We start from the raw sequence: 25,128 nt of genomic DNA on the forward strand, positions 1-25,128 counted from the left end.
GAGCTGGCACTCGTGCTGTGGTGGCTGCTGCTGCTGAGGCTGTGGTGGCTGCTGCTGCCGCTGCACAGGCTGCGGCGGCTGCTGCTGATACTCTTGCTGCTGCAGCTGCTCTTTCTGCCGGCGCTGTTGAGGCTGCGGCGGCTGCTGCTGCTGGCGCTGCTGCTGGCGCTGCTGCTGCTGGCGCTGCTGCTGCTGCGTGACGTTTGTGGCAGGCTGCACGGTTTTTTTCCTTTTGGTTTGCCCATGCAGTTTGCACGGGCATGGCTGAAGCCACCACACACGTAGCAGCGTGGCAATGCGGTGGACGCGTACACGGTGTAGGCGTAGCCTTCCGTCGTGTACTTAAAATTCACGTTAAGTTCCGTGTTGTTGGCGTTTAAAATCATAAAAGTTTGTCGCTGAAATGACAAGACGTGTTCCAGTTCTGAGTCCCCGTGTGCGCCAGGGCAGCATAATGATGCGGGACACAACTTTGCCGAACCACTCAAGATCTCGTTGTAGGTCGGCAGTTTTGAGGAAAGGTGTGGCGTTGGAGATGAACACTTTTTGCACGGGGGAGGAGAGAGGTGGGCATTGCACAAAAATCTCCCTCTTAAAGGTGAGCCCCATGGCGATGACACGCGCCATCATCTCCGCGTTGGTGAGGAGGACCACATCGCCGCCATTCATGCGAGCCACGGCGATGACGTTTGGCTTCCCCACACACATAAATATATAAACTATCTAAATAGATACGTTAGCTGCACGAATCAAAGGAGAGAAAAATCCTAGAAGAGGTGGATGGAAAAGAAAGTGCGGTAGAGGGAGCACAGGGTGGCGTCAGGAGCGAGGGGGGGACAGTGAAAGGGGTATTCACGAGCGTCCCGCGACGTGATAGGTGCTGCTGGGGCAGAGAAACAGCAGTAATGAAGAGGAAAGGGTGAGAAGGGGCGGAGAGGAGTGAGAAAGAGGAGTGATTGAACTGTTTGCAATAAAGCAGAAAAATAGGAAGGATCTAACAGAGGGGGGGGAGGAAGGGTGGTGGGAGTTATGGCTGAGTAGGCCACAGGCCTACCGAGTAACGAGTGTGTTAAGAAGAAAAAGGGGTACAGAGATGGGAGACAGCACGACCCTGTGTTGTTGGAGGCACTCACAGAGGTGGAGGAAAGAAGATGAGCAATCGATGGAGCTCGGAGAGTGAAAGAGGTCGCCGGAAAGTACGAATAACTGTCAGGCGAGCCCAGGACACACACAGATAGAGACAGAGAGAGAGACAGAGAGGGTTGGGAACGAAGAGGGCGAGATGAGGGGGCGTGGAAGGAGATGAGAGAGGCGAGATGAGGTGGGGGGCAAAGGCCACGGAGATATTTAAAGACTCGCAGCATCAGGTATTTAAAAAGACAGCGGTATAGTGAACGGGAATACAGGGGAGTTGAAGGAGGAGAGGCGAAGTATAATTGAAGGGGAGATTGACAATAACTCGTGCAGAGGCATTTTCAATTTGTTGTAGGGGAGTGAGGGACAGAGACAGGGAGACAAATCATAAGATAATTGCAGTCGTCCAGACGTTAAAGATCAGAGAATGAAGCAGGAGTTTGGTGGCAGATATTGAAATGAGGCGGAATTTATTGATGGTGAATGAATGAAAGCGGAAAATATGAGTAGTGGTGATGGTGGGTGGAACAAGTGAAAATTCGATTTTAAAATGTTTTTGGCCCATGGTTTAACACGACGCGTTGTAGGACCATGTAATGTCGGTGAGAGAAAGGGCTTCATTGTACTATGGAAGTGGGACTTTGTGGTGTCATCTTTGCGTACTTGCGGTGTTAACTTTGTGTGAGTGCTCTGATATCCGCGTTCCAAAAGGGAAATACCAACTGCCTTACTTTACACGACTTGGACACGTTAACAACACGTACACGTTATACGGCCAAAACAAACGGAACGAAATGTGTCCTTGTGGGTTTTTTTAGGTTTTAATGAAAAGTTTATATTTACATTGCATGCATTTCTCTTTGGCAAACAATTTGCATTATACGACAGAGACAATGTACACATTGCATCGATGGCTGACAAACGTGAAGGGTGCTCGGCTAAATAACGCAAACACACACGCACATTATAAACACTTCTTTAGGAGATAGGCAGAATACAAAGTTGTAAATATGTTAGAAGCATTATTTTTTATTTATGCATTTATTTCTTTATTAGTAAATGTAGGGAAAGAAAAAAACAATGACAGTCCAATAAAACCACTGCATACTGTGTAGTCTTAAAAAAAACGAGAAAAATATAGCCTTACAAATGTCCTGGACTGTAATCGGCTATGTACATGAAGAAACACGCGACACTGGGTGTGTGTTAATATACAGGCATGCGCATACACGGTCACACGGGAGGCAACACGATAGATTTACAAACAACGAAGACTTGATTTTTTTCCCTGAAGTTGGTGGATTGAAAAAAAAAATCTGTTTTCTTTTCGCCTTGTTTAAGTATTCATTTAACCTATTTTAGGAAAAGCAAACAACAAAAACTTTAAACTTGAAAAATTAAGTTTACAACAAAACGCCAAACAACTGAGATATCGTAGAGTGTCACTTATCTTACGGCGTTGTACGGGACCGAGTCTGCGCGACGCACAGAAAAGAAAGTACTCCAAAGAGACTTTCTCATAAAATGATTTGCAGATAAGGAATTTTGTAAATTTGAGTATTTAAGGACAATACGAGGTGTGGCATACGATTATTTGTGGATGAGAGGAGCTGGCCTTGAATAATAATTTGGGCGATTCAAAAGGGCCACGCCTATTTCTACAACCATGTCCTGATGCTTCATCACATTTCACGCCATGCATGGGGGACGAGCTCTGGTCACACTGACCGGAGTTTAACACCTCACGGATATAATGGCGGTTAATGTCAACCCCTCGTGTAGATTATTCACAGGGCCTTTAGGATTTGCGAAAAAAGGAGAATATTGTCCATCTCGTGGCCCTCGCAAAACTCAAGTTTGCAGACAAGAAGATGACAGACAAAGAGAAAGTGCTACTCAAAATGTTACAACGGAGTGAATATATTTAGGTCGCACACAATTACGGGTAAACACAAAAAAGGTCAAGAATGTGCAAGTCCAACTGAGAGCGTGCACGTGTGTGCCACAGCGGCCTCCGACACAGATGGCACGCACGCACCCTGCTAGCATGAATGGGATCACCATCCACCGGAGAAGGGCCGTCGTGGTGTGTGGATCAGGGCTGCCCCAGGAGGCGTGGCAGGGTTCCATGCAGGCCGCCTCAGTGGAGTTGCCGGGCCGTGTATTGCTTTGTTCGATATTTAATGGGCCTCTCAAAGGATGATTTTCACGCGGCACTTGTTAACCGTCCAACTTGATTTTTTTTGCGAAAGCCAAATGTTAGGGCACGAGTATTTTTGACAATTAGGCTAATGGGCTGGGATAACAGCTACTGATTTTGGCTAAAGGTTTAGAGTGTAGACAATGAAGTGGGTTTGAGCAAAGCGTTGTTTAGGCTTAGGTAGTGGTCCAAATGTGCCGGTATACGACGGAATGCCATGCTGGCACTTTTTAAGAATCACCACGCGCATAAACCGGCACTTTCTCTGAACGTTTTAACCTAAAGCAACAAAAGTATTTTGAGGGGAAATGTAGTTGAGAGAACTGCTAGGTTTAAAATCGGGATATCTACATTTTACATATCCACCACTAGGCCCTAGGTTATCACAAGGGCTGTGATTTTATGCAAGGGTTAGGAATAGTTGTTGGAAGGTTGGATTTGGGCTAGGTTTAGTGTGAACTGAATTTAGTTTTAAGTCCTTAGGGGGTTCCTCAAGGCTCAGTACTTAGTCCACTTCTCTTCTCGTGTATGTCATCTAAACAATGACCCACTCGCAGAGTAACTTTTTATACTACCGATATACTGTATATCATCTGCAGATGACGGTCAAACAACATTATAATTGGATTTCAATAAAACTAAACAGGGCCTAAGTCTTAAAAAAATGTAACGCAAAATGTTATTCTGAAGTCGGCCCCGGCACGCAGAACACAAAAAAAGGATTCGTGCAATACCACAAAGCACTGTGGCCTTGCCATCGGAAATATAAAATCCTGCACGTCCGCCGGTATTGGGATTAATTTACAAAAATAAATGTGCCTCTGACCAAACCACTCATCACCCATTCGCTGCCTCTTATGTTCCAACCTGTTATTGATTTTCAGTGACACGAATTCGAATCTGCTTATTAATAGCAGCATTAAAGAGTCGAGACCCAACTTTCCGCTCGGCCCAAAATCGAATCTACTCATCATCGTGATCGCTGTACTGAGACTGGCTACATGCTGCTGTCACCTCAGAAAGTGCGCATTTAAAGGATCTCCAAATTAATTACCTCCAGGTATATATGGTCTGGTAACTCCAATTTGCACCATTGTAATTTAACACAAACTACACAAATCTTATGTTCTGAGAGTAAACGTGATTTTATAAATGTTCTTTGAGCCGTGGTGCTGAAATCACGTAGAACAGTATCACGTCCATTGAGCGTTTAACAATCGTTCCTTCCAAATTGGTTTTAACGAGTGACTGGACTCGGGATGTAAGAGCTTGCAATGGTTATATATTATATCGTCATATATTCTTTTTTAATATTACATTGTTTTATGTAACTCGTTTAATGTTTTGCATAATATATTACTTTTTGGGATTTGGAAAATTAGTCCTTGCTTATTATCCTTTTATTGCTATTACTATTAATTATCTCTTTATTCCAAGTTTTTTTTTAAATAGGATATATTTTTTATTGCTGTATTTTCCTCTTTGATCCAGGTCTCCCTGGAAGAGAAACTGTTATTATCATCGGGTTATACATCGCTGGCACAACGATGTTGTTACTATAGTCATAGGTTATTTTAGGACCAGGGTTTGTGTTTGTGTTTGAGCTTGGTCTAAGGTATATCCAGGATTATGGCTAAGATGAGGTTTAGAAAATGAAGTATATTTTATTGATTGGGCTAGGCTGTTAGTTTTATGAATTGGGTGAGCAATGGGGTTTGGTTGAAGGCTATAGAACTTGGAATGCATTTTATACGTGGGTTAAGGCCAACATTAGCGTCTGGCTTTTGTGACTCGGGTAAGGACTTAGTTCAATAGCGTTCAGGGTTAGTACAAAAGTAGGGTAAAGTTAATGACTGGAGTTTAGAGTTTGGACTAGCGTTGGATTAGAGTGGTACTGGGCTTAGGGCTAAGACTATGCATGGCTAAGGTTAGAGAAAAGACTGCGTTTTGTCTGCCCAAAAAGGCACACTCACTGAGGGTAGTGCAAATGCATACTGGAGTAGTGTGGCACAGGGACATTAACAAAGCACATGGTAAATCAGCTCCTGGGGACCTGCATTACTGAGGTCCAGTTGTCATTTCCATTACAGCATGGTGTTTACGTGCGACAGCCAAAAGAGCCTCCCATGTAGAAATGTTTATATTTCAATGCAACACGAAGCCACCGGTCACCATCTTCGCCTGCGAAATATTCTCTTGGTGACCTCTGGCTCTCTCGTTCACACCGCGCGCCCACCCACCCATGCATTCCCAAATGGCAAAGGCCGTGAGACTGAATGGGGGCTCGAACCCGCCCACCGGCCGAGGAAGACGGAACGACGCCACGAGACAAACAGACGGCACAAGCACACGGGGGCGCCACGGTCCACAGTGGTTCAGCACCATGTCCCACGGGGGTTTAGCGCCACAAGCGGCCTCGTGCTTTGTGAGTGCTTTGTCCAACGAACGTACAAAGTAGGTTCGTTGAACTGAATGCAGACGTTAAGCGTCTTCAAGTTACACAAGTGTCTTGTATACACGATTCCTCAAGTGAGTGTCTCAAGTCTGTTGTTGCTGTGGTGTGTGCGTAAGGTGTGCTGGGTCGTGTGAGTGAGCGAGCGAGCATTTAGAGGAGCGTGTCGAGAGGTGGGATTGATCGTCTGCTAATTCTCATCCAGAGGCATGAGGGACGTGTGCCAGGGGCACTCCTGCACAGGCGTCGCAAGACATCCGTGTGAGGGTTATGAAGCCGAATGGCAATGAAAAGCTGTCTGGCAATCATTTGGGACAAAATTGGCCGAGTTTGCCAACATTTTACGGATTCAAAGTATTCGCATATATATAATAACTTGGCATCCTTTTAATAGCAATCTTATTTATATTACTATGTGTATATATTAAAAAAAAGAATTACAAAACAATACGTTTCTACTGATAAAAGTAATGTTACAAATTTTGTAACGGTTTAGATATATATTTTTATTGCAATTTTTTTCTTGATAATGCAGGGCTTTAAGCTGACCGCATTTTTAAATAAATGTTTTGTATTCTACGCATAGAAGATAACTCAGTTTAGTGTAAAACTGAGGCGTTTTTTAACTCACGTTGCTTCCATTTGCACTAAATGCAGTGCTGCGTCGCTGATCTGGCCGATGCTGTTTACCAATTGTTTGATAAGCAGCAGAGCCCTGCTTAACGCTGCCGCCCTTATCTGAGTCGAGTTGTTTGGTCACAGCATCCATTGGGTCACTCTCATTCTCTCAAAGTCAAACTTGTTTCGAGCCAAAATGTGTGACCTAAAACCTGACAAAAGTGGCGTCTGCATTTCCCAGGGTTTGGGTCAGAGGAGGCTCTAGAAACTTCAAGGGGATGTGTGTGATTTGCCACTAATTTGGTGGTTGATGGAATGAAGTGTGCTGTATAGATCACATATTCTGAGCGATTTGCTTGCCACATCTTGTCAATGACCCTCCAAGGTGTATGCATCGCGTCCACCAAAACCGTGATCTATATGGAGGCGTATATGAAGCACGTGACAAGATGGCCACCGCCCGCCAGCAAGTGGCGGTGGCATCTCTAAAGCCCAAGTCGCACCAACCGCACTCCTGGAATCGAAGGTCACTTTCTCAGGATTATTCAATTAAATCGGTGTCAAAGAGGCCGTTTGTTGCTGGTGACACGTGTAGATGGAAGCCCGCGCATGTGTGCACGAGGTCACCAGAGGGCTGCCGAGGATGAGCCTGGCGAGTCCTCCTGCCTCCCCCTCGTGCTGCCGATACCCATAGCTGTTGCATCAATGGCCACAGTGCCAGATTGATTGGGCGATAACTGTACGTATTGTGATGATGCCAGCATTGGGATCCCCAGGAGCCGCATTAGCACATAAGCAATATATTGGCATTGTCTAGTAATTTCAGGACATTGAAATTGCTATGTTACAAGATACTGCCTATAACACAAAGTACTGCTCAACGTAAGCATTCTCTTGGGATTTCCTGTGCCATCAGGTATGGCTTGGTACGTGAGTGATTGCTAGACATTTACTAAATATGGGACATTATCTATTAAACTTGATCAGTATCTTGGTTCCTACGTTTAAAATGAATATTAGTAAGAGACTCTATATATCACTGTCAAATTCAATGGCTGATGCAGGTGATAACAGTGGCAGATTTATGAACCCGAAATTTCGAGCTTTTTAAATAGGGCCCGTACACATAAAAAACACCACCGGACATGAACCACAATGCACCCATCTCTGGTGTGATGCCAACTACCGGAAGGAATGCTGACATGAGCGGAAAGGCATTACGTCGCGACTGCAACCCCCCATGAAACGTCCAGCATTGGACGCAAATGCCAAAGCGCTCAAATCGCCGTCTCCAGGCACCAAACATTCCCAAACCACAACAAGTTGGATTTTTGCAGCCAACATGATTCGTAATATATTTTTTGGGTTAAGCCACAAAGATCTAGCCAAGTTGTGTCGACAAGACACCCGACATAGCCAAACATGACATTGTTTCAGCTCACTGGCAAGTTGCAGAACAATTCTCACTATCGGATTTAGCAATAGAGGTGTGACATTTCACTTGAACTGCATCACGCATCAGAACAAGATCCAGAAAGTCAGAATAAGTTGTTATGAGAATTTCTTACCGGTGAGCAAAATAATAATCGGCATCTTGGCAATGCTTTTACGTGACAATTTAATTTGTCTGGCTGCGTCGGGCGATGGAGGTTCTTAATGACACACATTTTTTGTCTGATTATTTTGTTACCTCAACCCGAAATTAAATTACCAATCATTACCAAGCCACCACGGAGGCCCCTCCCCACACCCTTGTGTCTCAAAATGGGATCCAGCGATCACGTCGCATGCGACAACTTTGCAACGAAGCTTCCATCAACTGGAACCAAGTTTAGCAAATGTTTCATCACGTTTTCACCCAAAAGCAAAAATGATAACTCTTATAAAGAACCGCGTTATCTTTTTTGATTTTACGTGCGTGAATGCGAATAGAGCTTCCTCCAAAACATGCAAGGGGCTTATAGAAATCTGTGGAAGTGAACGCTCCAGTATGGCGTTTGCGGTGTACTTTTCCCGAGTGCAATGCAAGTCCTCGGCGTTCTTTCAGCAAAACGCAGCAAGCGTTTGTGCGAATTTGCAATCCAACTCATAACGTGCTTATTTTTTCTCTTAATACGTTTTTTGCTTGAGTGATAGTGCTCCATTGCGAGGTGAGTTATAAGTTTGGAACCATGCTATCAGTCTTCACCCTTTCTTTGGTTCAGGCGAGTCTACGAGATGCGTAACGCGATTTCGCAGCAAATGAAATCGCTCAAGAAATACCAGAATATACGCAGTGTGGCAGTGATGATTGCGGGCCAGGTCAAGTTGGACCGGGCATCGTTGTTCAGACACCAAGAGGTAAGAACTATCGAGGGTTGTAACAAATGAGGCCAACGCAGCTGCCGATCGAAGCACAAAAAAGTCCACGATGCATGAGAGTAGTGTAGACTTGTTCAGATATTGTACACGACGAAAACATGGTCATCGGGAGAGGTTCGGATGAATGCTTCAGATTTTGGACTCTTAAGGACAATTTCGGATCCGTTTTGGATTTCTGGACCGTTCAGGGTACTCTAGTAAAATTGTCGTCGTGCTAACAAGAGTCACGTCACAGAAGAGTGCGGAAGTGACGTCACTCACATGAAGTCACTTCCAGTTCTCGACTCAATCCTCAACGTTGATTTTTTTGATCATCCGAAATTTTAAATCAAGATCTGATTTTTATTTTTCGGATTAATCCAACATTGCCTATACACGTTGCTGATGGCCAACAGAGGATGGTCCTCATCAATGGAGGGTAAAATAAGTGGGCGTATAACGCTTGTCATGATATAAGTTACAGGTGGGAGGTGTTCTCTGGTTCCAGACTTATTGCTCACCTATAGAGTACATTTGTATTTGTCAGCGCTGTTGTAGGTGGTGTTGTTTACACACTGCATACAAACACATGTCAGAAAAATGGCCGAACTATATTTGTCACAGGTAGCATTTTAGACACCATACGTATAAAAGGTAATAATGAATGAATAAGCATATAAGAAATACACTTACAAAAATGCTGCATTCATATGAAAGCAAAACATTTGTGGGTTTCCAGTTTAATAATGGCCGTAGAATAGCAATTATGTTATGTTGGATATTTTGGCAAAAAAACCACCAGGATTGATTCCATATATATTTTTATAACCTCTGCACATGGACATCATTGCACAGCAGAGTATTCAACTCGCATCTCGATGCAGTCCAAATTACGCTCCAACTGAGGCACCAAAACACCAAAAACCATGGGACAATCAGCTCATGGCGTGGTAGCTGGACTATACTTCTCTTAAAGTGTACAGGGAGTACGTGAATAAAAAATGTATTTGCAATCAAAAATGTATAATCTGTCCTTCACAATTCACATACGCCATGAACACAGTTGTATATATTATTATACGTCCGAGGCGGAATATTAAGAGTGGTTGTGGGACTTTGCGGTCTTGTAAATATGTTAAAGGCATTGGGAGAACCGTCTCGCTGAATGGACCTTTCTGTGGTAAAGGCCCTGAAACCTGGTGAGTGGCTCTCTGGTGACCCAAAACCACTTGCAGTCAGGGCACAGAAACCTCACAATCACTCAATAAACCAACCGTGAGCGGGGGAACGGAACCCTTGACGATACAGCACAAAATATAAATACTGTAACACAAAAAGCACGTCACAGGAGTCTTACGGTTCAATGACTCGCAAATAAAGGGTCTCAAAAAAGGCCTCGCTCGTTTGCACAACATGGATGTGAAACCATTCATTGGGAATGGTTTAAATTCTAGTGCCTTTTATTCGACTATTTTTTTTTTAAAGTCACAAAGTGTCTGCATTCATTACTGGAGTTGTTACTCTAAAACATACTGAAACTGGAAGCTCATGTTAAGTAGTACGTTTCATAGCAAGTACTCAATTCGTAGCAAATGAATGTGCACATTCGTGTCATTGGGATTAAGGCACAGAGCGAAGTGGTGTGAATTTATTCTGGAAACCGCTACAAACAGCAGTGCCAAGTATCGCTGTGTAATGACCCAGAGGTGACATCAGTTCTCCAGGTTATTCAACCCGACGTGGCCCAACACCCCGAGTACGCGTTCTCACGACAGCCGTGCTCTCTCTGCAGCAGTGAGGACGAGTAGGGGGGGGGGGTGCTTCGCTCAGTGCCCCATCTGCCAAAATAAACCTCCAGCAGCCCAGCTCAATCACCACGAGCGATCCGTCTGCCTCAAACGCCAGGGGGCACGCTGGGGCACGCTTCTTGCATCAGTGACACCACGCCACCGGTAGGGGGTTTGCTCCTAACAAAGGTTTTTGGGTTAGATCGCGTTATTTATAAATGTCGTAACCCTCCACCACCCGACACGGCCAATCAGCAAAAAGTGTCACGTTGACAAAATACAAATAGTTCACTACTTTAGCCCACCGGTGTGTTGAAGAGTGAATCCACAAACTGTTGATTGGCCGTGTTGGGTGGTGTAGGGTTATGACACATTTATAATTAACGCGATCTAACCCAAAAACCTTTATTATGAATAATATTGGTCGCGAAAGCCTACGTGTTAAACTGAGGGGGTTTGCTGTGCAGATGCAAGGAGCGCGCCCACGTGCACCAAGGCAGTGATTCTCAAAAATGGAGCACTGGCAATGCCGAAGGGACCACGGGCATCATTCGGGATTAGATTTCCTCCTGGATTTTGTCCTCAAGATGCGTGACGCGGTTTTAAGTGAAATGTTGTGCATAATTTTACATTTGGTTGTGAGAATAAACACTGATATTTGTAACAAGTTTATTTGTTTGGTTTTGTTGGCTAGTGGTGGATGGTCTTAAAACGACCCAAATTCGACCGGATCATTACGTGGCATGACCTAAACATCGATTATGGATTTCAGGTTTGTTTGGGGGGGGTCCACAAATCACCAAAGGATCGAAGGGAAACGAGCATCCACAGCAGATCCACAAAGCAACTCCCAAGCTCGCTGGTGGGCGGGGCTTGTACCGGTGGCGTCAGCAGGAACGGCCCCCTGCTCCTGTCATAATCATGACGACAATCACTGCGACGTGGCTTTGCGACGTTTGACATGTGACTGTAAAGGGTCTTTCGGTCCAAGGAAGAAGAATTAAATCGTGGGTCCATGGCATTGCTGGGCCAACTTTTTCAGCAGCAGTGCCCTCAAGCTCTGTAACAGGAGAGCAAACTTTCAAAGGAGTCTCACATTGTTTTGGCAACGTTGTTGCAACGCACGATCTTCAAGACCGCAACGTTCCAGAATTTAATTTGTCTAATTTTTTTCTCCTCCAAAACGTGGGAAATGACACATCTTGTACGATGTAGCTACGATACATAATTTATATACATGTGCGTGTGCCAGCTTACACTTTTGTACTGAAAGGAATGGCAAAAAATTGAAATATGGTCTCAATGAAAGTAGATCTGAAGACGAAACATTGTTTGTTCCCGCTCAAACATTTGAGAAATGTTCATGAATGCATAGTCCAGCAATGAGCCAATTCTTAATGCGCCTGTAACTCAACCTTGGTCTCCTGAAATAGAATTTCAAGCAACAAAGTGGCGTTGGGTTCCTGTAGCTTTACAAGTGTGAACGCCAATGTCAATGTGCGTGTAAAGAGACATACAACCTATTTTTGTACTTTCCCCGCAGTAACCAATGCGTGCAACATTCACGTTTGCCCTGTTTAGCGTGCGGGGGTGGATTTTTTTGTAATTTATTTCGTGAAATCTGTGCAAGAATACATATCAAATTTTGAGATAAGACGCTTTGCGCGCGCACACAACGACCACGATGGCTCTGACTGGATTGAGGTCGCGTGGGTTTTGGCAGCAGCGTTGCCAAGGGGCAGTGAGTGCTTCTGAAATTAACAAAAGCGTTGGTGTCGAGTTTACGCGATCAAAGTTTGTAGAGATTTAAGTCACGAAACTGTTTATATTTATGTGTGCAAACTTTACACACACACAGCTTATCTGTTTGACACGCATTTGTTTTTATACATCTGCAGTACATCAATTGCGGCTTCCCACACCTCAATCATTTGCCAACAGCCCCCTGCTCAGTCTGAGCGCAGCACTTGGGCTGTGGCATCTTCGCGTGACGAGTTGGTGGGCTTTTTGCGCATCATACGGTCAAAACAATGCACTGCGATTGGCTACAAGTAATCATGTGTGTGTGTCGCCACTACAAAACTGGAAATAAAACCAAATGGACTCAAAGTTGTAATTTTTTTACGGTTACACAACTAGTCTTGAGACTCGAAAACCGCATGCAACAAACGAGCACCGTGTACCGCAGCTTAAGGAGACAAATAGCCAAACTACGTGGATGGTTTCTGCTGATCGATGTAATTCTTCAAAACAAAGACCACCTTTACAAGCCAACCAGCACTTTTCACCTTGATGGCAGTCCACAGTACAGTACCTGCATACGAGTTGGAAGAAAATATAGGTGTGACGAGATAATTAAACATGAGCCGTGTTCCCAGTTACATTTCCATTTTAAACCAATATAGCATCACCATTAATTGGTCACATGCTTGCACCCTTCTCCAGCTCTATCCACGAAATAAAAGCGACCATCGGCTGAAGAAAATGAGATACCCGCGAGTGTGACGCATGTTCAGGCCTCACGGCATCATGGGGGGCATGCTACGGTGCTTCGCAAACCTCCATTTGGCGATTTGCTCAGCACGACACAGCCATACGTGCGTCGGCTCATACGTGCGATGTTTGACAACAACGGCAGCTGACGGAAGCGGAATACGTTGCACACAAAATGATGCTCGGGGTAAGTGTGCGAACGAGCGAAGACGTCTGTGTGTTTCAGGATAACACTATTGTTGAGCGAATGATCAAGAGCGATAACAGAAGAAGACGCAAGGCTACAATTATTGCAGCAAAATGAGAAATTAGTTTGAAAACGCAGCGAATACCCGAACCATATGGCTTCAATCCCAATGGAAGAAAGTTGGATTTAACTTTTTAAGTTTTTCTTATTTTCATATAAAATCATTTTTCTTTCAACATATTGCTACAGATTTATAGCCCAAGTGTGCAAAGTCAAAAGAGACCTTGTTTTTTCGGCGTGTTTGTCCAAACAAGTACGAATTCGAGGTCTTAAAAGGAAAAGAAAAATAGAAATATTGAATGTAAAAAAGCACACTTGTGTTTTGATCGTCACTTTACATGCACTTAGCGCGTTTCACGCTCTCAACGTCTCACTCGGTGTTCACATTGTACAAGTCACGTGACCGAGTCGCCACCTCCGAGCTAATCGCACGACGACGATGAGGACGACGATGAGGAGAGAGTTGAAGCATTGAACTCTCGGTGAACGCTCTCGACGAGGTGAACCGTCGCTCGTTGGCACGCTGGGCGCCAGGTGGGGCGCCAGGTGGGGCCCATGGACGTTTGTGAAAAAAAAAGAAACCCTCTTCACGAGTCCCGGACCAGGCGCACAGATTGCGTAGACATACGCATCACATACCTCTGTGACCAGTAAACATGGTTAGGGCATGGCCGATTCAAAACAAAAAAAAAACCTCATGGATGACTGTAGCCCATTATGTTATTAAAGTACAGTATAGTCCCTTCAGTTAACAGTGACATTGGTTAACGGTTTTTCGGTGAACGTTTCGCCTCCCATAGGACCCCCATGGTTTCTACTGACGTTATTAACATGTGTTATCGAAAACGTGTTTACTTTTAAAGCAGGCGGGCGCCAGTGTCGGCCAACCCGAGCGTACGCAAGTGGCCACGCTCTCCGCCAATCAGCGACGCCCATTTGTGAGCGTCGAGACCTCGACTGGCTTTGTCTACATCACGTGTTCTGTTTTGGCAGTGGAAACTTCTCTTGCAGATTAATGCTGATAACGTGTCATTCCTATATTCGATTAACAGCTATTTTGGTTAACAGTAGTTTTCGTGGAACGGATTAAAAAAAACGTTAACCGAGGGAACTACTGTAAACGCTTTTTGGCATCAGTTGCGTTTGTGTTTAGTTTGTAGTGCTTGCCTCCCCGCACCGCCAGTTATCACGGTTGGCGACGTACGGGGCGAAAGAAGTTCAACATTCATACAATATAGGTTTATGTATGGGTAATCTACCATAATTCGAGATTTAAGCTGATTACTGGCGGCACACAATGGCATACCCTTATCAGTAAATATCAGTGGCAATTACAGCACTGCTGGAGTGAGAATGGTAATCGGACTTAAAACTTTCGTGACTGCAGGAATTCATATCGTTGATTCTTTCGGTAAAGTCACTACAGCACTGAGACAAAAAAATCTAGATTATTTTTTCATAAAAATAATAAAAGAAACAAAAAATCATATATTGAAAATAATGAAAGCATCTACATCATTAGACCTCCTTTGCCAGTACCAAAATTAATAATAGGGGTTTTCCCTTTTTTCTGGCAACAAAACTGAAACCTTTTTACGAGGATTCATGTCTGCATTAACCACAATACCTGCAGTCAAAATGCAAAAAAAATACTATGATAATATATGCATTGTCCTTGAACTGATTGGTCCACACCAAGGGACGGCTTTCTTTTGAGCCTTGACCCAATTGGTGCTCGACCAGATGGCGTCATCATAGTATGTTTTTTTGTTTGCATTTTGACTGCGGGTATTGTGGTTAATGCAGACATGAATCCTTGTAAAAAGGTTTCAGTTTTGTTGCCAGAAAAAAAGGGGAAACCCCTATTATAATGAAAGCAATTTATTACTTTATTTGTATGATTTTAATTTAATTTGTATTTTAAAAAAATTGTGATTTTTTGTTTTCTATTTACGTGACTTTACCGAAAGAACCAAGAATACGGAGACTGATAATAGGGTTTCCCCCTTTTTTCTGGCAACAAAACAGGTGTTAAGATTTTGATTTAAAGCTTTCGTGACTGCAGGGATTCATATTCTTGGTTCTTTCGGTAAAGTCACGTAGAAGGGAAACAATAAAATAAAAAAATACAAAACAATACAATTCTCACGACGTTTCGACTGCAACACAAGCAATCACCACAGCAAGAACATTTTCTTGCTGTGGTGGTTTTCACACCTGATGATGATTGCTTGTGTTGCAGTAGAAACGTCGTGAGAATTTTTATTTTTATTATTTTATTGTTTCCCTTCTACGTGCCTTCACCGAAAGAACCAAGAATAGGTGTTAAGATGTTAAAGCACCAAACTGAAACCTTTTACAAGGAATCATGTCTGCATTAATCACAATGCTTGTAGTCAGAATCCAAACAAAAAAATACTCTGATAATATTATATGCATTGTCCTTGAAACTGATTGGTCCACACCAGAAACAGCTTTCTTTTGAGCCTCGTCTCAAACGGTGTTAGACCAGAGGACGCCTGGTCTAACACCACTGGTCTAACACCGTTTGAGACGAGGCTCAAAAGAAAGCTGTCTCTGGTGTGGACCAATCAGTTTCAAGGACAATGCATATATTATCAGAGTATGTTTTTTGTTTGCATTCTGACCACACGCATTGTGGTTAATGCAGACATGATTCCTTCCTTGTAAAAGGTTTCAGCATGGTATTTTAACATCATAACTCCTGTTTTGTTGCCATAAAAAAGGGGAACAACCTATTATCCTATTTTGGTACTGGAAAAGGAAATCGCATTAATACGGAGACTATCTGGCCACTTAATAAAAAAGGCATTAAAAATTAACTAATGCATTGCCTAAATTAACTTATCTTTTACAAATGAGAATGGGGTTTAACTTACCCCGAGATTTAGCACTTTCAAGTAAATATTTGCGTTCACATTCTGAATATTTTTTTTTAGATTAATTAAACCAAGCTGACAGAATTTTTTCCCCAAACGGCAAACAAATTCCCACGCCTTTGGGTCAATTGTAAATCAATAGCAGATGACGAAAATGTTTTCTGCATTTTGTTTCTAAGTTTGCTATTAAAGCTGACCCTCCTCCTCCTGGGACAGGATTCCTGGATATTGTTTTTGTGTCGAGCCATGCCCCAAGCATGTCTGAAAAAATGGTGCCACGTGATGTCTCCGGTCGATGGGATGGCTGTGCCCCAGTCAATCCTAAATGTGATATACGGCAGTTGAACAGACATCAGCTTCACGAGCAACACCTCGGTTATAATGAGATACACTATATATATTTATAAACATGCACTGCTATACAGTACGTCCCGTACATCACTAGTTGGTTAAAAATAATAATGTATTCACATGTATTCATACGAGGCTTGGGCCAGCAAGCCATTACACGTCTATAAGAGATATCTTTTTCTCCCTTTCAATATTATCGTAATTATTTTATAATATAAGTGTTGTTTGATTACTTTTAGTGTCATGGTTACAGCAGAAATGTATATAAAAAAACACGTTCGGCCAATACACGTGGGTGGCATGGGGGGGGGTGGCAGATCCTGCGCATTTTGGCAGAACAAAAAGGGAAAAAAACCCGCCACAACAGCAGAAAACGCCTCTCCTCCAACACACGAACCGCGCTCTCCCCACTATCAATCAAAATATTTGTCTGCAATTTAGCAAAAAAAAGTGGTGGCATTCACTTTGCTGTGGAACGCGCACGGATTTGCGTGCGCGCGTGCTCTGTCTACGCGCAACGTGCGGTGGTTAAGACTCCGGCGAGCTCCCCCATCGAGAATCACAAACGGGAGCCGCTCGTCGCCACAGAAGACTTCCCCCTACCCACCACGTCCTACTGATCGAGGGCGGCCGATGCATTCGGTGGGCAGTGGCAGCACGAAGCTCAACCCGACAGACACATCACTGTCCAGCGCTGATCATGGTCACCGTTCGATGTTTGTTGGCACACACGCAAATGGAAGTGACGACAAACTGCTCAATGCAGACAAGTCTGGCGGCTTTAAGCCTCTCAATGATTAACATGTCCCTCCCGGCTTGTGGAGTGTTTAGATGTGGCCATATTGATGGTTTATGAATCCAAATAGTTATTTTGTTAAATTTTTAACTGATGCCAACGAAGTATGTACATCCTATTGGGGTACATTAATGGACTTTTTCATATTTTCTTACTTTACTGAGTATACCTGGGTGGCATACACTTTATGAGGATCGTTTTTTTTAGTCCAGGTGCCATATGGGTGTTAAGCCAATCATTGAAGAGTGTGCGACAAAAAATGTTGTGTCTGGAGAAAAGCCAAAGATGAGGGAGGTGACCATAAACGGTGCCGCACAGAGACGCTGTCATGAAAACATATTGGCTGAATCGTCCATCTGTAACACCTCGCGGGGTCACAAACCTACTTGCTGTACTGCGCCATACTACGGGCACCGTTTTTTTCTATCAAGCATATGACTATATCATCATAACTGCCTCTTGATGCTAGAACTGTTTCCGGAATCTGTGATCTGCCAATGCAGCTTTCGAGTTTTGATGGTATAACTGGCGTTCAAGGTTAGCAGAGCACGGAAGTCAACTTAACATTTCAATGGTACGATAAACAATATCAAACATGCACTCTTGTGACTGTGATTGGCGGTAGGGGTTCCAGTACATGACAGCAATCTTTGTAAGAACGTCATCAACCAGGTCGGGTGTTGACTGTTATGTTAGCCGACTATCTGTGCTGTAATGCATTATATTTCTAAGTTTACTAGGTTTAAATTTTGATTAAAAGCTTTCGTGACTGCAGGGATTCATATTCTTGGTTCTTTCAGTAAAGTCACGTAGAAAGGAAACAATAAAATAATATAAATATTATTGTTTTACTAGGTTCATTTTCTCTTTCATTTGTACCTGATGATGATTGCTTGTGTTGCAATCGAAAAGTCGTATGCTATTATTTAATTTATTATTTTCTCTTTCTACGTGACTTTACCGAAAAAACCAAAGAGTAATTCCTGCAGTCATGAAAGCGCCAAATCAAAATTGAAGTTATTGAAGATTCCGAGCAATTCTACCTGTGCCATGAAACTGGCTGCTTGAGTATTTGGCCGTTTCCAACGGAATCCTGAGAATCCTAGATGTTGCTTTGTTTTTGGTCGTTGGAGTCTAGAGTGTTTACACTGAATCCTGCGAATCCGATTCATTGCAGTTTGGCTCCGTGAGCCTTGTGGATTTACAGTGAACCTTAAGAATCATAAACATGTCAGCTCAGCTTGGACTACAGCAATGAGCATCTCACACCGACATGTCAAGGTCATATTCATGTTTACACTTTGCCTCGTAACACGGCCGCAAAAACACAGCTGGGACGTGGTTGGTGTTACAAACGATGAGGAATGAGAAGTGGATTGTGGATAAGCGAGATGCAACTTCCAATGTGTCACGTGGGAATGTTAAATAAAAGATGCACGCACGGGTCGGGGATTGTGCATCAGCGCCCAAAGATAGGCCCACCACTTTGTGAAATGAGAGCGGTCCGACGTTGATGGCACTTACTGGTAACCCCTCTGGAAAGGGGAGCCGTGATGTGGACGGTCATCACCAAATACGTGGATAGGAGCCTATCGTCCACTGCTGCCAATACCACTCGGACATTTGCCCAGCATTTGGCTGCGCGAACACCGCTACTGTCACTCCTGAATGCACGTGTGTTATGGCAAAACATAGTGCATTTCACTTTACACGTCTGGCAGTGCGCGTTACATAAAGTGTCAGTTATTGGAAAAAAACACGAATAAAATACCGTACTATTGTACAGTATACATAAACCCACGTGTCTAGATTTAGAATTCCATTATCTTTTTCTGCTCCTGACAGCTGATCGGGTCAAAGAGAGTCAGGTGACACCCATACGTTCATGCTATTGGCTGATCTGTGTGTAAGCCAAAAGTTCCATATGCAGGTGCCACAATACCCCGGAGTAGCAAAAGTGACGTGAAATGGCAGTGGGCCGTAATGTTTTAAAGCCGTCTCTGTGACATAAAATAACCACAAAAAGCACCCCGTTATTTCCATGTGTGTCATTCCCAACACAAGTAGCGGCTCTTTGCGATATATATAATTGTTGACTTTGTGTTACAAGCGACATAAACGTGTGATAATTCCCTCGGTCACTGGCTTTGGGCAGTATCAATTGGCATTCTGCTATATTTAGTAATGATTGCAACCCATAGCCGATGCTTTTATTAGTCGTTCGACGAATGGAATAAAACTGTTAAATGTATATTTGAGATGGGCCTACTCTAATACATATTGAGATATAATGTCAAGTCACACTCAAAACGTTTTGAGAACGGGAAGTCAAATGGACTCATGGAGCGATCCACGCACTGATCCACGCACAGGATTCAGTGCGTGACGGCTGTACTGAATGATTCGTACGGAGTAAACGCGAGGCATTTCAACAACAACTGGCCGGGTGGCTTGGGGGGGCTCAATCGTGGCCAAGTCAAGAATACTGAGCCAGTACCACCGAGATGCTGAGTTTTGATTCAGAGCTACCACCCACACTAGGTGAGTAAACAAAGCCTGCACTGACAGCAGCATGGGATGTGGCTGGGTCGCTCAACATGCTCATGACCAGAGTAGAGACACAATATTACCGAGGTCCTTCGTTCCATCCCACATCATATTGCCGCTACACAAGAATCCATGATTATATGGTGGCTCAAAGAGGGATTTTGGTTGTTATAGTCACCGAGAAGTTACCCCCGCCGCTACCCCCCCTGTACCCAGTCACCACGACCCCTGGCTACGCGAACTCCCCCTGCCTTCCACAGCCACCACCACCAACACCACCCAAACCAGCCCAAGCACATGTCCGGGGGGAAGGAGCGGGGCCTGAACAGAACGAGGCGGGGGCCTAAAGAGGAAGGTCCCAGGGTTTACAGAAGTTGACCTTCCCTGTTGAGTTAAGGTAATAGATTCAGCGCATCGAACACGCGCGGCAGACAACGAGGCCACAAATGTGGCACCACAGGCCAACAAGTTGGGTTTCTAATCCTTAGAAACACCGATGACCTCAGCCCGGTCACTCATGACCACACCACAACAACAAAAACCTAATCGTGCATATTCAGATTTTTGCTTCACTTGGCCTGGCCCAGGTGCAGGGGCCTTCGTCCGATGACAATACAAAAAACCCTCCCACGGAAACCAGCATGGGTGCTGGTGCTGTGTTGGGATACCCTGAGTAGAAGCCAATCTGTGGTGTCGTATGAGAAGTGAAAGGCATCGCTCCACTGCTGCTGACTGAGGGGCTGCAGAGTGGGAGCTTCCGCTGTGCGGACCCCTAACAGTGCAACCGGGATTTAATCGGTGGAGAAATCTTAAGGTTAAATTTAAAAAAAGTGCATCTGAATAAAAAAATCCTAATTTTCAAAACACATTTTGGTTACCTTTCATCACATGCGCACACATGGATATACCAAATTTAAATCAATATTGATTAATTCATATTTTAAACTTTTGATATTTTCTTCGAGTAAAAAAAAAGCCTTGTTGGCTTCTTTTCCTGCAATGTCCACAACACGTTAATTTTTGTTGTTATCTTGGCAGAAGATTATTGTCCTATAACCAATGGCCACTGCAATCAGTGGGCTGGAGGAGGAGGGGCCACTACCCATCCACCCACTGAGACGATTGACGTGAAAACTAAAATCTTAAAAAATAATTTCAAAACAAAGCATTGCACATCGGCTTGGTATGGCTTTTAGAAGAAGCGGGGGGTAGTAGCGTGGCAGGGAAGTGAAGGAGGTTAATCTCAATGCCTGGCACACCACGAGGGGGTGCCCACGTGCGGCCACCTCGGTGCCGTCCGCCGTGGTGGTCTCCTGCCGGGAGATATCTGCGCGCACGTGCTGCACCCACGCTGCCAGTACTGACGAAGTCCGCATTAGAAATGCAATCCAGTAAGAAGCGCCATTCTTTGTGAACTGGGATTTGCATGGAGCTTCTGAGATGGCGAGAGTGTGGGATTGTACGTATCTCACAAGGTACTGGTCCGATATATATAGGAGATTTGGAAGGCATTGTTCAGTGTCACTCAACAGTAATTGTTGAATACCAGTCCACCACCAAATACTGCATGAAGCAATGCCCAACACCCATAGATCCTGTCTTGGGCAATACCAGGACACTGCTTCCTCAAGGAAGACGCAAGCCCACAACACAAGCAGCTGTGCTGTAGATGTATACCTTGGCTGTTTTTTTTACGGAGCATCCGGCACAAGACTGAACAAGCGTTGTTCAACAAGTGTTCATTATTTAAAGTAACTTAAAGCCACTTCCAGACACACCACCGTAGCGCCGCCTGGAGTGGCGTCCCTCGGCCCAGCAAACCCCGACCACGTCGCAACGCATGCCGAGAGCAGCTCCACACGGCCCCACGTGGCCCCACATGGCCCCATGGAGATCGGCGTCGAGAGGGATTTGAAACTCATAACGGTGGCACACCCTGTACCGTAGCTGAGGTTCACTCGACTTACGAACACCTCAACCGCCGCACCGCCATAACGGCAACGTTGAAAGCAACCAACCATTCTTTGGCCTGCGCCTTCCCATAAAATGGTGCCTAGTATCAGGCAGTACCCTGCGAGACCGATGGTCGGTACGTCACCATGTTGTGAGCGCGCTCGTCAGGATCGCCAGCGTCGATCGGCGCCGCTGGTCGGCTTCTCCCCATGGTGCCGAAGTCATCGAGAACGCTCAGTGACAATGCGCCGGAACGTGATGTATTGGAGCTGCAACCAATTGGCCAACTGTGCTCGATAATAAGGAAGCCACTGGGAGCTATGCACTTTTACATCTTAGTTAGGAAACTAATTTCTTTAGATCTGCTTTTTGTGTTTAGTTTTGTTGTCCTTCCCCCACACCTCCAATAAGCACGGTTGGCTACATAGGGTGAAAACGAAGTTCAACACACATACATACAACTGTGTAAACAAAGGTCAGGTTAATATTAAAAAGTGCTCAAAAACATAGTGCCTATCCAAGAACGACCTACGGAGTCGGTTTCTTGGACGGTGAGTGATGGGGCCTTAAGCAAATTCTTTGTCGCTCTGTTCTGCTCAATCGTGAATCCAACTGTATATTATTTCCATAAACAATGAGTTATTGATTAGTTAACAACAGCTCTGTGAATTTGTTGATACTGTTCATCAGTGCTGTCTCAGGATTCAAATGGTTATTAATTAGGATATCAATAAGTGTAGTAAGCGTTGAGACAACGAGTTTATCGCAGGATTTTATATCGGCTGAAACGAGGAGGCTTTTGTATTGGACGAGACAAGGGTTCTGTGTTTGTTGGGAGTTCTGTGATCCACAACTTCCATTGACATTGTCACAATCCAAGAGTCACAAGTACAACATCTAACACAATTGATTAGACTTCAATTTCACAGCTAATTGACAACATGTTGCAGCTCCAATACGTGAACTTTCACACTGCTACTTTTCTTAAACGCAAAACATTCTGTAACAAGCAATGGTGTGGGATGACTAAACAACCCCGGGCATATTATTATTAAACACTACACAAGTTTGGTTCTGATGGGAGAATATGGTGTGAAATAATCTGATTGAAACACGAGTAACGCAATGTAACGTAACGAAACGCTCAACTCTTCACCAATGAACCCACATCAGTCAATGCCATTTACCTAAAAACACACACGAGGGTTTCCGCAAAAAAACGAGACTCATATTTTGAACGCAGCAAAGCAGCGGGGATACGGTGGGTGGCAGGGACACGGTGGGCGGCAGGGACGCACGTCAGAGGCAGGGGGAGCTGCAGTGCAACGTCTCGCCGCTTTGCCGTTCTATTGGCACACTTCGCCCCACACCACCGCCGGTGGCGGTGAGCGTGACGGACTGAAACTCCACCTGGTGCCGCGACGGGATCACGTACGGTGCCATCTGCTTGGTCCGCGTGTCCACACCCACCCGCCGTTACGATCCCTCGCCCCCTTGCCCGACTGCCAAGGGCCCAAAATTTCACAAAATCTAGAGGGGAGGGCCTCGGTTGTGAGTCTGTACAGCACAGCTTCTTGCCACAAAAAACACACAAAAAAGAGGTATTGTTGCAAGTCTGACCGGATTGCTCTGCCAGTGAAATAAACGGCGAAATCTCACCGATGTCAGTGCAAGCATTCATCCTCACTATGCGAGCCAAATGTTGACAAAATTGTGCATCCACCCACGGTGTTTTCCGTGGCATACTGACGATGGAAAGTTACCCAGGAGGCGATTTATGGGTTAATGGAAAAAAAAACATTTCTCTTTCATTTACAAAGTGGGACCCTTATTATGCCATTATCCACCTCAAATAAACTCTGGCATTAAAATCGTCCGGCGCACTGCGTTACTACTTGACATTGAGTTTGAACGTCGCAACGTGCGACGTATGTACATGCATTGTATCTCTTAATTCAGCTCAGCCTCGAATGTGGCATTTGAATTCCAGGAATCGGATGCACGTACACATATGCACGGTCGACTGACAGGGACGGTGAGCACTCGCATGTACTCCACCTCCGACAACACAAAGCGACGTAAATAATAAACAAAAACAAACCTACGGCCCTGTGTCACGGCAGCTGGCACGTCTGAACCCATCGAAGGAGCACAAGAAGTAGCAACACCTCAAGCCTGGACGTCGCCGCCGCCACCGCCACTGCTGCGTTAATACTCACGATAATTTTTTGCATTCAGCTTCAGGGCGCTTTGCTTTTTAACACCTCAATTATTAACGTATTTTGTTTTGTCGATGCTGGTAAATAATACAAAAAACTTTCGGTATTATTTAAATTTTTCCAAGTCGCGCTAGGTTTTGGGCCGAGCGCGCTCACAGTGCGTGATGACGGAGCGGGGGCCGGTCCACTCGGCGGCGACCGCCAATGCGGCCACGGCCTCAGGTGCCACCGCCGCCGTGGCGTCATCGCCGTCATCTGGGCGCTCCTCCAACACGGCTGGACGCCGCTTCTTGATGGGCAGCGTGTCGGGGGCCAGCCTCCGCTTGAGGCAGCGCGGGGGCGGCACTGCCGCCCCCGATGTGCCGTTGCTGGGCGCGCGTGCCGTCCGCAGGTCCAGCGGGGCGTCCTCGAATCCCGCGGCTCCGCCAACGCCGCTGCCGCAGCAGCGGACCACGTCGGCGCCGTCGGAGCGGCGCGCGATCACGCTGTCGCGGCTTGGGCACGGCCGTTCGCTTTTGACGGCGCCATTGACCCCGTTCCACGGCCGCTCGTCTCGGCTCGGGCCGACGACGACGGATGCTCCGACACCGTCGTCGCTCGGGCCGGAGAGTTTCTGCGCGTTGGGAGCGCGGGGGCCGTCGCCGTTTCCGCGGCCGTCTTCGGGGTCACCGCCCGCCGAGTCCTCTCGGGCCGCTTTGCCGGCGTCGTGGGTGGGGGGCCGCTCCCCCCGAGCGGGTGCCGCCGCCGCTGCCTCGTCCTCGCGCACTTGCTCGGCCGGCAGTGGCAGAGGGGGGTCCCTGTGGTGAGATCGAGGAGATGCGGTCGTCGAAGACCGCCACTCGGCCCGTGTAAGTGTGAGGGTGCATCCACGCGAGCGTTGTGGGAGACTACGGTGTGGTGGCTGGTCAGGCGGCTCACCGACAGAGCGACGAGCGGCTCACAATTCAAGAGTTGTGAGTTCAACTCCTTGTTGGTGGTTTTGGTTATGGCTGTGGTCTTAGTGGTCATTGTGGTTTTGATGGTCCTGGTGGTTTTGGTGATGGTTGTGACTGTGGTTGTGATGGTTATTTTTGTTTTGGTGGTGGTTGTTG

The 25,128-nt window shown here is 45.4% G+C and overlaps 1 protein-coding gene across 11 annotated transcripts in view; it reads right to left on the bottom strand.

Annotated features, from left to right (window-relative positions):
• Positions 1 to 25,128, bottom strand: part of LOC116943384 (uncharacterized) — a 326,779-nt gene that overhangs the window by 8,707 nt on the left and 292,944 nt on the right. For 9 of the 11 annotated variants that reach the window (XM_032956235.2, XM_032956227.2, XM_032956230.2 and 6 more), the window contains one exon: positions 1,941 to 24,834. The exons of the other annotated variants lie outside the window; for them this stretch is intronic. In XM_032956235.2, coding sequence (XP_032812126.2) covers positions 24,168 to 24,834 — 667 coding nt within the window. In that variant the 3' untranslated portion in view covers positions 1,941 to 24,167. Of the gene's footprint in view, positions 1 to 1,940; positions 24,835 to 25,128 lie in introns of those variants that run through there. 11 annotated transcript variants of the gene reach the window in all.

Source organism: Petromyzon marinus, chromosome 17 (genome assembly GCF_048934315.1).
Source record: "Petromyzon marinus isolate PM22_M1 ecotype Great Lakes invasive population chromosome 17, UKy_Petmar_22M1.pri1.0, whole genome shotgun sequence".
Lineage (NCBI taxonomy): Eukaryota > Metazoa > Chordata > Hyperoartia > Petromyzontiformes > Petromyzontidae > Petromyzon > Petromyzon marinus.